The sequence below is a fragment of the Vulpes vulpes genome, chromosome 9 (genome assembly GCF_048418805.1).
Source record: "Vulpes vulpes isolate BD-2025 chromosome 9, VulVul3, whole genome shotgun sequence".
Classification (NCBI taxonomy): Eukaryota; Metazoa; Chordata; class Mammalia; order Carnivora; family Canidae; genus Vulpes; species Vulpes vulpes.
The window spans coordinates 107,360,669-107,373,565 of record NC_132788.1 but is presented as its reverse complement, the minus strand read 5'-3'; the positions used below and the strand labels follow the sequence as shown (position 1 = coordinate 107,373,565).

The window sequence follows — 12,897 nt, the reverse complement described above, 5'->3', positions numbered from 1 at the left end:
CCATTCTACTGACCCCACTGCGGGGCTAGGGGTGCCCCCCCCAAGGCCCGAGGCCACACAACTCCCGGCAGGCCCGAGGCCCGGGGCCTGCCTTGGCGGCCGAGCGGGGGGGCAGAGGGGGGGCAGGGGGGTTGGGGGGCCCTAGAGACCTCAGAAAGCAGGGGTGAGCTGGGGGGGTCGTGGCCCCCCCCCGCCTCTTGCCCGCCTTGGGCAGCCGGTGTCCTCACGCGTTCCCGCGGGGCTCCGTCCGCCGCGCGGCCTCGTGGGGTCGGGGGCCGCCGTCCCCTCCCGGGCCGCCCACGTGTGCTCAGCCCGGGGACATGCGGCCCCTGCGCCCCCGGTCCCCCCCCCCCCGCGGCCGCCGCCGGGCCTGCCAGGGAGGCGGGAGGAGGCCCTGGCTCGGCTGCCGGAGAAGCCAAGAATTTGCTCCAAATGTAAACAGCAAGTTATTTTAAGTCTGCCCCCTCCCCGGTGGCGTTGACACATTTGACATTGGAGGGGACCGCGGGGGGGACGCGCGTGTGGGTATTTTTAACCTGTTTTTCGCGGCCCCGGTGGCACCCGGAGCGGAGCCGCCGGCAGCCCCGAGCCCGCGAGCCCCCCGCGCCCCGCCCGCGCCCCAGCCCCGTGCCAGCCTCGCCTCCTGCGCCGACAAAATGGCCGCCCGGGCCCGCAGAAGCATCTGGAAGGCGGCGGGGAGCGGGGAGAAAATGGCCGCGCAGCACTGATGTCATCGGGCGGCCTGGCCGCCGGGAGCCAGGAGGGCCGGGCCGGGACCCTGCCTGCCGCCGGGGGAGGCGGGGGCCTCGAGCGGCGGAGCCCGGAGCGGCCGCGGGAGGGAAACAGAAACTTTTCTTTGAAAGTGACTCCGGGCAGGTTGGCTCGGGCCCAGCGGCGGCGGCAGAGGAAGAGGGAAAGTGCGGGCCAGACTCAGGGGCACGCGGGCCGGGAGCAACCGAGGCCGCCGCAAGGGTCACCGGCCACCGCGGCCTGTGGCCTCCGGCGGCTCCCGCCCGACCCGGCCCGCACCGACCCCCGGAGCAGAGCGGCCCCGCGGCGCCCCACGGCGTGGCTGCGTGCGGGGCCTCCTCCTGCGGCCGAGCCCGGCGGGCCCCGCGGCCGTGGCGGGATGAGAGCCCCGGCCCGGCCTGTGCGGCACCTGCGCAGACGGCAGCAGCGGGCTGCGGGGCCGAGGCCCGGGGACGCGCAGCGGGTCGTCCCGTAGCCGGACGCACGCGGGCACGTGGTCGCACTTCTCGGGCGAGCCGCGAGCAGCTGAGGTCCCCAGCCGACCCGCTCAGAGCCTGGATCCTGCGCCCGGGGCCGTGAACGCATGAACCGCGTTTGAGCAGAGACGTGATACCAAGTGAGGGCTTGAGCCAGGCAGGCATTGACAGGAAAGGCATTCCGCAGCTGGCACGGCCTGTGCAAAGGCCCTGGGGCGGCCCGCGGCCTGGCGTGTGCTGGAGGAACAGCGGGGGGGCGTGTGAGGCTGCACTGGAGCGAGCAGGGGGGCAGAGGGCAGGAAGGGGGCACGGCGGCAGCGTGGAGGTCATAGGCCAGGGTCGCGGGTACAGCACGGCCCTTCCAGGACACGGAAAGTTGAACCTCGGCTGGCTAATGTTTAAAAATGGCTGGTGACACCCGGGAGCTGGGAATTCCAGGGCCTGGCTTTGGTTTCCTCTCTGGCTGGCGGCGGCGGGAGGCAGACGTGGCAGCCCGTGGAGCCAGCTGCACTTGGACACCGCAGAGGTTGGAACGTGGACCCGGCGATGGGTCCCCGTGCAGGCGCTGCGGGTCCCGCAGACGTGCCGCGGCCCAGGCCACCCGCCTCCCGCCGGGTTTCAAGGAAGGGGCACGACGACGGTGCCATTGAGTCCTGTCTGTTCTGCATCCCGAGGATCCACGAACGAAGACCCTCTGTCCACGCCCTGGCCGTCCGCGGGGACACCTGCCCCCGGGATCCTGGAATTCCCTGAGACACGTGTGTGTGTGTGTGTGTGTGTGTGTGTGTGTGTTATTGTGGTTGAAAGACATGGAATATAAAATTCACCATTTTAACCATTTCTGAACACACATCTCAGGGCACAAGGCACCCTCACCCGCCGCACACCTGCCCCCACCGCTGTCTCCAGAACCTTCCATCTCCCCACTCAGAGACCCCGTCCCCAGGAAGCACTGACCCCCGCCCCCCGCCCCACCCCCAACTCCCACCACCTCCTCTCTGTCTCTGTGGATGGGCCTCCTCTGGGGACCTCCTGGGAGTGGGGTCCTGCAGGAGGTGACCTTCTGGGTCTGGGTCCCCTCCCTGAGCCCAGCGTCCTCAGGGTCCGTCAATGTGGAGGCAGGTGTCAGGCCCCTTCGTTCCTGGGGCTGGGTCGTGTTCCGGGTGTGGATGGGCCGTGTCACGCTGATGGGCACCGGGGCAGCCTCCCTCTGTGGTGACCGTTGACCCCGCTGCTGTGCGGGTGGGGTGCATCTGTGGGGAGCCTCTGCTTTCGCCTCTTTGGGGAAGATCCACGGGCCTGGAGTTGTTGGGTCATGTGGGAACCCCACGTTTAAGTTCCCGTGGAAGCGGAAGTGCCAGGCTGGCGTCCACCACCCTGCACCACGCTTCCAGGTCCTGCGCAGCCTCGAGGCCAGCCACGCGGTTGAGTCCCCCAGAGCTGGAGTCACGGCGCCCCATGTGGCGCTTGAGGGTCCGGCCGAGCTTCCCTCTGCGGTCACGTGACCCGGGGGCTCAGTCCTGTCCCCTTGTCTCAGCATGCGGTGCCGATGCCGCGTGGCCCAGCCCTCAGACGTCCGCACTTTATTCCTGCCCCAGGGCTTTGGCCCTGGTCGCGCCTCCATCCAGCTCCCCCGACCCCGTTGCACAGGCCTCTGTGCCCACGTGGCCTCCTCCGCCGCCTGACGGCACCCCCAGACCCAATCTCTGTCCCCTCACCCAGGTTCATGGCCTCGCAGGAACGTAGAGCCGTGCACAATGGTCTGGGGTCTGGGGTGTGGGCTCGCGTCCCACCCTCTCTCCCCCGCCCCAGGGTGTCCCCTGCCCCCGACGCCTGGCGGGCCTCCGTGATCGCTAACTGCTAACCGCCTGCGGGATGGCGGGACAGGACGACCGTCAACTGTCTGGTGGTGCGTGGTCTCCCAGCTCCGACCCAGATGACGGGAGCTGTCACTGCACGGGGGTGGGAGCTCCCGTGAGGGAGGGGCAGGAAGGGCGGGACCGGAGGCCCGACGGCGCCTTTGTCGTGGGCTGGGACGAACCAAATTTGGGCTCGTGGCCACGGACAGGAAAGAACAGTTTGTACGCTCGTCAGTGGGATCCAGTTTACATTTCTATTGTCACCACGGTCATGTGCTCGTTTGAGCAAACGGCCACAGGAGGTGGTGACGTCCCCGCTGTGCATAAACACCCCAGGGACCTGCAAAGTCGAGGGAGCTGGGCCCGTGCCAGGGCAGGGAGTCACCTGCAGGGCAGCTGCTGTCGGGCCGGGGTCTCTCTGATCCTCGCGCGAGCGTGGGTGACTGTGCGCCGCGCGGGTGCTGAAGGGCCTTCTGTGTGTGTCAGAGAAGGAGACGTGTGAGGGGGGCCCCGGGTGACGGGGGGGCAGGGTCAGCCGTGCAGATGCTGGGGGAACAGCGTTCCAGGTGGAAGGCACAGCCGGTGCAAAGGTCCTGGGGGCAGTAGCTGCCTGGCCTGTTGGAGGAGCAGCCCGAGGCCCGTGAGGCTGGGGTGGGGGGACGGCAGGTCTCGCGGGGGCCGCGGGAGAGGGGAGCCCTGCAGGGCACTTGGCGGAGGAAGGACGGCGAGTTCAACTAAAATCAGAGTTTGGAAAAACGCCGTCACCGAAGCTGTATTTGTCCCCTTATCTGCCATTGGCCCTTCCTGTTCCGGAGCTCCTGCGATTTCTGCCTGACCCGGAAAGGGAGGCAGCGATTGAGAACGTTCGCTTGAGGGATGGGGAAACCGAGTCTGGGAGCGGGGCGGGGACTCAAGGTCAGGGCTGGCAGATGGATGGGTGGACGGAGGGATGGACAAGGCTGGGAGCCGCTGCCCCTTTGAGACCCCAGGGCGTTTTAAAGGCCCTACAGGGGCGCCTGGGCAGCTCAGGGCATGACCCCAGGGTCCCGGGATCGAGTCCCGCATCGTCTCCCCGCAGGGAGCCTGCTTCTCCCTCTGCCTGTGTCTCTGCCTCTCTCTCTGTGTCTCTCATGAATAAATATTAAAAAAAATATTTTTTAATTAAAAAAAAAAAAAAGGCCCTGGAAAGTCCCGCAGCTGCTCGCAGACCCAGCGAGGCTGGCGCGGCTCGGTCGCGTCTGGAACCACACGCCCGGCTCCCCAGCGGCCACGTCCGGCAGCTTTTCCACGGGAGACACGTCGTGTTTTCCTCGTGGGGAGCCCAGCGGCCGGTGGCGCGCCCGCCCCGCGGGGGCTGCGTGTTCAGGGCCGGGGAGCATGCGCCACCAGGTCACGGAGAGCTCACAAGCAAGCAACGCCGCAAGGCTGGCGGCGGCCGTGGGACCACGTCCAACGGGGTGTTCGCTTACGCGTGTTCGTTTTTAAGAGGGGAGCGGAGAAACGCGGTGGGCCCATCGGCCGGCTGCTTGGGGCCGCGGGTAGCCCGCTCTCCCTCTCTGGGTAACCCGGGAGCTGCGGCCTCCATCAGGTGCACGGCCGCCGGCCGGCCCGGGTGCAGCGCGCCGTGGGTGCGTGGCAGGTGTCGTTGGCCCACGCGGTGGGCTCGGGGGGGCCCTGTCGCCCTGGGGTGTTTGCCGCCCTGCGCGGGGCCGAGGGTGGCGGGGCCTCACCTGGTCAGGAGCGCAGGAAACAGAAGTGCGGCCTCCACTCCGGGCCCGTGGCCTCCAGCCAGTGCTCCACACCTTTGAATCTGCTGCTGCCTATCTGGGCCTCAGTTTCCCCATCTAGCAAATGGGGACGAAAATGGCAATGTCCCTCCTGCGGAAGGTTTTTGATTTTTTGTTTGTTTGTTTTTTGTCTTAATCAGGGTTGATTTTTTTTAAATAAATTTTTAATCTTTTTTTTTTAATCTTAATTCCTATCTAGTTACTGTCCCATGTCACATGAGTCTCAGGCGTGGGATACGGGGATTCCGCAGTCCTACCTGGGAGCGCGCGCTCCCTAATCCCCTCCGCCTGCCCAACCGCCACCTGCCTCCCCTCTGGGGACCACCTGTTTGTTCTGTGGTTGTTGTCAAGAGTCTGATTTCTGGTTCATTGCTCTGCCCTTCCCCGCCCCCCTTTGCTTGTTTGTTTCTTCAATTCCGCATTTGGGTGACACCGGGCGGTGCTGGTCTTTCTCTGACCGACTTACTTCACTCGGCCTTACACTCTCCGTCTCCAACCGTGTTGTCTGTCCTCCTGGGGACAGTTTTCGAAGATCAAAGAAGTCAGTGGAGGTGAAAGTTGCAGCCCAGTCAAAGAAGTGACTCACTAAGTATTAACTCTTGGAATGTCCCATTCCGCGCACAGCGGCCTCATCCACCCTCCCGGAGGCTCCGCCGCAGCCCCTCTCCCTCCAGGGGCTGCCACCCCCATCTCCCGCTTGGTTTGGCCTCCCTGGCACTTGGCACAGCCTGAGGCTCTCTCTCCTCCTCGTTTATTTGCTTACCCGTTGGTTTGTTGCCTGTCGCTACCCCGTTAGGACAGCAGGGCCGCGAGGGCAGGGACTTCTGTGCATCCTGGTCGCTGCTGTGTCCCCCTGGGGCAGCTGACACCTAGGAGGTGCTCAGCAAGCAATTCCTTTCAAAAGAACAAGGTGACGTTAGTGCAGTTCACATCTGGTTTATGGATGACGGATGACGGAAGGGTACCCAGAGACGTCAGAGGACGTGCCCGGTGACACGCAGCCGGGAGGCCACACTCATGGTAAAGGGCCCAGAGGGCGAATATTTAAGACCTGGCAGGTCTCGTACAGTTTCTGCCTCATGGTCTCCTTTCTCCTTTTACAATCCCTTAAAAAAATGTACTAGGGTACAACACGTACCGCTCTTTTTTATTATTGCTTCCCCGACATATTCCTTTTTAGACATTTTTCTATAATCTCTCCACTCCATGAAGCTGGGTTTGTTTGTTTGGTTTTTTTCCTAAGATTTTTATTTATTTGTTCATGAGAGACCGAGAGAGAGGCAGAGACACAGGCAGAGGGAGAAGCAGGCTCCCTGCGGGGAGACGATGTGGGACTCAATCCTGGGACCCCGGGGTCGCGACCTGAGCCGAAGGCAGATGCTCAACCGCTGAGCCCCCCAGACACCCCCTCCGTGAAGTTTTCATATCACAGGAATATTGCACATTTATTCACGTGCCGTGTCTAGATGGACGTATCAATGTTTTACACACAAAAGAGCAAAACCCCTCAGCTCCTCCATCCCCGCACGAACCGGTTTTCACCCCCACTGAAAATGGATGGATCCAGACCAGGGTCTCCCCACTTGGCACTGCAGACACTGGGCCAGGTCGTGCCTGTGGGGGCGTCCCTGCACCCCTGCCCCCCCATGCCAGGAGCACCCCCCCCCATCGTGATGACCACAGATGTCCCTGGATACCGTCCCGAGGGGCAGGCTCACCCCAGCGGAGGTGCTTCTGTGCTAGGCACACAACTTCTTTGACTTGACATCGGTTTTGGGAAATAGACTCTCTGAGGCTGGCCTCAGTTTACCAAACTCATCACTTGGGTGGGTTGAATCAGATGGTGCCGTGAAGCTCTTTGCACAGTGAAACTCAGCAAATGAGGGCTGCTGGCTCGGGGCCTGGGGCATCCTGGGGCATCGGACGGTAGCCGTCCCTGAGACGTTATCCACTCCAGGTACCTCTGTTCGGGCCAGAGAAAGGTGTGTTTTAGGGCCGCCGGAGTAGATGCAAGGAGGAGGGATTATTGTGCCCCTTTGCTCCTGAGTTTTCATGGAAACATCCACAGGCCCTCAGCCCCTTCTGTGGTGATAGTGATATTTGGCACCGTCCAGTTCAGTCCCCATCAGTCTTGTGGGCTATTGAGTATGGATAAGTGGCCAGTACCACTGAGGCCCTGAAATTCTGACTTAATTTCGATTTAGCAGATTTAAATTTAAAGTCTCACGTGGGGCAGCCCAGGTGGCTCAGCGGTTTAGCACCGCCTTCAGCCCAGGGCGTGATCCTGGAGACCCGGGATCGAGTCCTGCGTCCGGCTCCCTGCATGGAGCCTGCTTCTGTCTCTGCCTGTGTCTTTGCCTCTCTCTGTGTGTCTCTCACGTATAAATAAATAAAATCCTAAAAAAATAAAAAGAAAGTCTCACGTGGCAAGTGGCTCCCATAGGGGACAGCTCTAGAAGGCGGGGTTTTCTGGAGCCAAATGACAGGCAAATGGTTGGCAGATGGATGAGAAATATTTCAAGGGTGAGAGATAATTAAAAATACGATGGCAAAAAAAAAATACGATGGCATAATTAAAAGGAAGGACATCCTACGCCTATGTCCCCACGTGGACGGACCCTGAGGACACCGGGCTCAGGGAGGGGACCCAGACCCAGAAGGACACCTCCTGCAGGACCCCACTCCCAGGAGGTCCCCAGAGGAGGCCCGTCCACAGAGACAGAGGAGGTGGTGGGAGCCGGGGGTGGGGCAGGGGGTGAGGGGTCAGTGTGGGGAGATGGAAGGTTCTGGAGACGGGGGTGGGGGTGTGGTGGGGCGAGTGTGCTTTGTGCTGCTGTGCTTTGCAGTTAGAGATGGCTAAACGGTAAATTTTATGGTATGTATATTTAAGCACATTCTAAAAACTAAATTTAACAAATTCTGATAAGATAGCATACAATTACAGTATCATTTTTGAGAAACTACACTTATTTAATTTTACAAAAATGCTCCCGGGACCATGGAAAGAGAAGAGAACCCCTTCGGCCCATTGCAGGGGTCAGCAGAGAGCCAGCCACGTGACCACCGCACCGAGGAGGTGAGATCCTGAGTGACTCCGCCCCAAGAGCAGAAGCGGGAAGGGACACTCGCTCTCCGCACTGGCGCTCAGCGTTGTGCCGGAGGTCCTCGCCAGAGCGATAAGGCAAGAAAAGGAAATCCGAGGCACACAGATGAGAGCTCAGGATGGTCTGCTGAGGAAATTCCAAGGAGTCTATGCAAACGCGAACATCTAGAACCATCAGGGGAGCTCCGGAGGGCTCGCCGAGTACGAGATCAACCCACAAAGACCGGCCGTAGATCCCCGTGCTGGCAACAAACAATCAGAAACGGAAATTGAGAGCACAGTGTCACTTTCGGCCGCTCCCCAAGCCTGCCATTTCTGTGAATGTCAGCCGGCGGGTGCCAACCCTCTCACACGTATTATTAGCTGCCTTGGCGCCCTAACAACGCCTGGAGGTGGCTCTGACCATCTTCCCCGTGGGACTCTCAGGAAGCGAAGGCTCAGAGAGGTGGGGTGGCCGGCCGGCCTGGTCACAGAGTCAATGAGCAAGGGGACGAGGGCTCCCAGCTGGAGCCTGCCGCCACCCAGGGCCATCACTCTCGGCTGGTGCCAAGGCACACGAAGGACCAGCACTCAGGACGGAAACGAGGGACATCGCACTAACAGCAGTAAAGCCCCCTGTCCGATTGATGACGGGCTTCCCGTGAGCCCCCCACCCGCTGGGGTACTGGGGTGCATTCACTGTCCCCCTGTTGATCCGGAACGGCGTGTGCGAGGCATGCTGTAGTTGTGCCCACTTCCCGGATGAGGAGAGTGAGGTACAGGGGAGGGGAGGCCCACAGCCCCGCTGCCCTGATCCCCAAGCCAGCAGGTGGCCGGTGTTCGGGCACTACTCCCCCCCCCCCCGGGGCAGCACCCGGGTGCCAGCCGGGCACTGCTGCCTGCTGAGTCCGTGTGGGCGCCGGTTCCTCGGGAGGGTCCTGTGCCCGCGGCCCGCAGCCCGACGGCCGGCTGCCCGGGCTGGGCTCTTCCCAACGCAGGGGCCACCCGTGCCCAGCCGCCTGGTCGTCCAAGCAGAGGTGGCCCGCGCCAAGGGGCCGCTGGCTGCCCAGCCTGGGAGCGACCGCAGGGCGCGGGGCCGAGCCGGGCACACTCCCCTCGGCTGCTGCCCAGCCGTGCCCGGCCCAGTGGGTCACGCCTGGGGCTGCTCCCGTCCGCACCTGTCGGGGGTGGGGAAACTGAGGCACGGGTTCCGGCTCCGGTGTGGTTTCGGGCATCCTCAATCTTGGCAGGCAGGAGGTGCCCCACACATGGAGTGGGTGAGGCCACAGGGCAAAGGGTGAGGGCCCGTGGCTGTTTTGGGGCAGCACCCACATGTCACGTCCATGGCACTCCGGGGTTGCTGAGGCTCCCGGGACTGGGGTGGCACTTGGGTGTCTGAGCACAGCGCTGGGCGCCTGGACGCACCCGTGCAAACAAATGCAGCATATCACCCTCATAAGGGAGGAGCACTTGTTCGCGGTGTCAGCCTCAGTTGTCCTCGCCTGTAAAGGGGGTGCGCTAACGCTGTGGCTCTCCAGAGGATTCAGGGGAACGTCTACAATGGGAACTTCAAGTGAAGCGCCCCATTTACGGTCGTCTTAGGGGTTCAAACATAACCCCACCGCCAGGGACACCGGGATGGACGTCACCGGGTATCCGGTCCTTGGCGTGCCCTGGGTGCTTCGTCGGCATCGTCTCTTGGTGATGCTTACACGCACCTGAGAGAGAGAACGGCCGCTCAGAACAGCTCAGCTGCTGGCCCGAGGTCACACCGCGAGGATGCCTGGCTTCGGGGGGTGGCAGGTGGAAGGGGCTGATGCTCTTTCTTTGGCCTCTGATGGTGATGCCTCTCGCCACCTTGGTCTTTGACCTGGCGGACAGCCGGGTAGGGCCGGGGGTTCCGTCTGGCTGGGCTTGGCCGCGTGCGCCCCCCACCGCCCGCCCCAGCATCGGTCCTGGGTGGACGTGGTGGGGGCTGCCGCGGGGGGTTGGCGCTACTCGCCCTCCATCCAGGCCGCCAGAGCTGATAATGCTGAGCTCAGCGTCTGTCTGCTTCGCCCGTCTGCCAAGGAGCCTGATTATTTTTAGATAAGATGGAGAGGCGGGCGCCGGGGTGGGAGGGAGCCCCCAAGCCAGGCGGGTGGGTGGCGGCGTAGCAGCTGCAGGGGGACGCCCCTCCGCCCCCTCCTGGGGGCTGCGAGCGACAACCCAAGGACCAAGGGCTGGACCCCCAGGACGTCAGGGGCAAAGGCTGAGCGGAGGGGGCCTGAGGGCTCAATGACTCATCTCTTTGGCCATCAGTTTCCCCATCTGTAAAATGGGCATAACGAGAGCTCCCGCCGCACAGGGTTGAGCCAGTTACTGAATAAACGGGCTCGAGGAGGGGAAGATCTCCAGCTTGTGACTGAGCCGGCACCTGTACATGGGTTCTGGCAAGTGGGTGCCCTGCCAGGCCCCCGTGACCCTGTAGGGCAGCAGCCAAGGGAGGGGGCGAAGCGGAGACCGTGGGGCCTGGGCGCCTTCGGGACCACCTCTCCACGGCACTGCACAGGGGTGGGGGTCTCCTCTCTCCCTGGGGTGGGGTTCCCTGCAATGTCACCACCTCTTCCTCCTTCTCTCTGCAGACGCAGAGCAGAGCGGCAGTCCCCGGGCAGGGATGGGCTCGGACCAGGAGGACAGCAAGCCCATCACACTGGGTGAGTCTGGGGATGGCGACGGGAGAGGGTGCCCGGCCCCACTGCCAGCTCCTGTTTAGGAATCTGAGCCACTCTGTGTGCTCTGCGTGGCCCCACAGGCATCTCTCAGATACTGGTAGATTTGTTCATCACAGCCGTGGCGTGGGCAGGTGCTGCTGTGGGAGAACACCGAGGCTCAGAGAGGTTACGGGCCCTTCCCAGGGGCACCCAGGAAGCTTCTGCCCTGGTCTGCTCCCATAATTACCCTCCTGACCAGAGGAGTCCCCTGCACCTTGGTTCCCTGGCTTCTGCCTTCACCCTTCCCAGTGTGTCCTCCCTAATGTAGCCAGGGGGGGCGCCTGTGAACACCTGAGTCAGGTCCTGCCTTCCTCTGCTCGCAGCCCTCCAGGATTCCCACCTCCCTTGGGGTAAAAATCCTCCCCTGAACCCCAAGGCCCTGCACAACCTGTCCCTGTGTCCTCCCTGCCTTCCCCTCCTGTCTCCTCCTCACTCTCTCTGCTCCAGCCACATGGGCCTCCTAACTATTCCTCCAACAGTCTAGGTCCAGTCACTGCCTCAGGGCCTTTGCACATGCTTTGCTCTCTATTTGGATAGCTAACTGCTCTCTCTCTCTCTCTCTCTCTCTCTCTCTCTCTCTCTCTGCCCCCCTCTCTCCGGATCACTCAGGTCTCAGGTGACATGCTCCCCTCTCAGAGAGATCTGTTCTCAAGCAGCCTTAGCCACTCTCGATGGCTGCCTTCTGTTTTATTTCCTTGTGAGGAAGTTAGTGATTGCATATGTATTTGCTTAGTTGCTTAGTGACTGCACACACATTTGCGTATCTCCCCTAATGCAGCATCACCTCCTTGAGAGCAGAGGCTTTTGTCTGTCCTGATTGCTATTATGTCCTCGGTGCCTAGAATAGGATACACAATAGGTGCTCAATAAATATTTGCAGAAAGGAGAAGAAAAAAAGAGAGAGTGAGGGATGGAGCAGAGAGAAAAAGAGAAACTAGAGAGCTGGTATACCAGGGGTGAGGAGGGAGGAGAGATGAAAAGGAAGGAAGAATGGAAGGAGAAGCAAATGGGTGAGGACATCCCCGTTGGAAGGACCAGCACGGGGAGGCTGGTTCCAGGAGGTTCAAGGCCCCCAGGCTGCTCACCACTGGCCGTCTGTGACCTGAGTCCTCCTTGGCCTCCTGTGATCTCCAGGCGCCTGCCTCCGAGCCAGATGTTCGAGGCAGGCGGGGGCAGCGGCGCTTGGCCTGGTCCCATGGGGAGCTCCAGTGTCTGGCGGAGGAAAGCACTTCCTCCCACCCGCCAGGGAGTCCCCTGGAGATGGAGCTGGGCGAGTGCTGCACAAACAGGAAACCCCGGTGGGGGGAAGGCGGAGGGGCTTGCTGACACCAGCTGGCCAGCCGGGTGGCAGGAAACGGCCGTGGCCACTTCCCCTGGATGCTGGGAGGCCATCGCCCGGTCCTCCCAGGGATGTTGTGGCCCTGGGCCTCCCAGCACGGGGCTGGGCATATAATAATTGCTCAATAAATGGTGTTCACAAAGCTTGCAACCCGGGAGGCTGGAGTCTCTGGACTGGCGGTGGGGGCGTGGGTGTCCCACAGCTGGGGACCTGGGCTCGAGGTCAGCTCCCCGTGGCCCATGCTGCCCCCTGGGGGCCTGGAGAAGAACTGCTCTCGCTGCCCCGGAAGCCCAGAGCTGCCCACCTGCTGGTCCCGTCCTCCCTGGCTCCCGTCACTACAGCCCTGGTGGCCTCCGACCCCAGGGCTTCTGCATGGGCCATCCCTGGAAACATCGAGGCCCTCGGGGAGGCGGCAAAACACCACATTTGAGATCACCCCGAAAGCGGCAGCCAACGCTCGCTGGCGTGGCGGTCACCCAGCGCCAGGTGCTGTCCTTGCCGTTTCCCAAATTTGAACGTGTCTGCTCCTCTGGTCCACCCGCACCTTGAGGTCTTGGTATAATGTCGCCCACTGCAAGGCCTTCTGAGGGTCCCTTGCATACACTAGGTCCCCTCACCAGCGGGCTCCCCTCACCCTGCCCGCCGGCCGACACACGGCGCCTTTGACTTCATGAGCTTAATTTTTTATTTTATTTTTTTTAATTTTTATTTATTTATGATAGTCACACAGAGAGACAGAGAGAGAGAGGCAGAGACATAGGCAGAAGGAGAAGCAGGCTCCATGCACCGGGAGCCCAACGTGGGATTCGATCCCGGGTCTCCAGGATCGCGCCCTGGGCCAAAGGCAGGCG

At 62.3% G+C, this 12,897-nt stretch overlaps 1 protein-coding gene and 1 long non-coding RNA gene across 8 annotated transcripts in view; one reads left to right on the top strand and one right to left on the bottom strand.

The window, feature by feature from the left end:
• Positions 1 to 12,897, top strand: part of NFIC (nuclear factor I C) — a 65,039-nt gene that overhangs the window by 29,104 nt on the left and 23,038 nt on the right. For all 7 annotated transcript variants that reach the window (XM_072721812.1, XM_072721811.1, XM_026019417.2 and 4 more), the window contains exon 3: positions 10,579 to 10,650. In XM_072721812.1, the coding sequence (XP_072577913.1) occupies positions 10,579 to 10,650 (72 nt within the window). The remainder of the gene's footprint in view (positions 1 to 10,578; positions 10,651 to 12,897) is intronic.
• On the bottom strand, positions 7,737 to 12,210 carry LOC140593978 (uncharacterized). Its single transcript, XR_011994510.1, has 2 exons — positions 11,793 to 12,210; positions 7,737 to 10,805 (listed from the first exon to the last, which is right to left on the bottom strand). It is a non-coding gene; the product is annotated as an uncharacterized lncRNA (long non-coding RNA).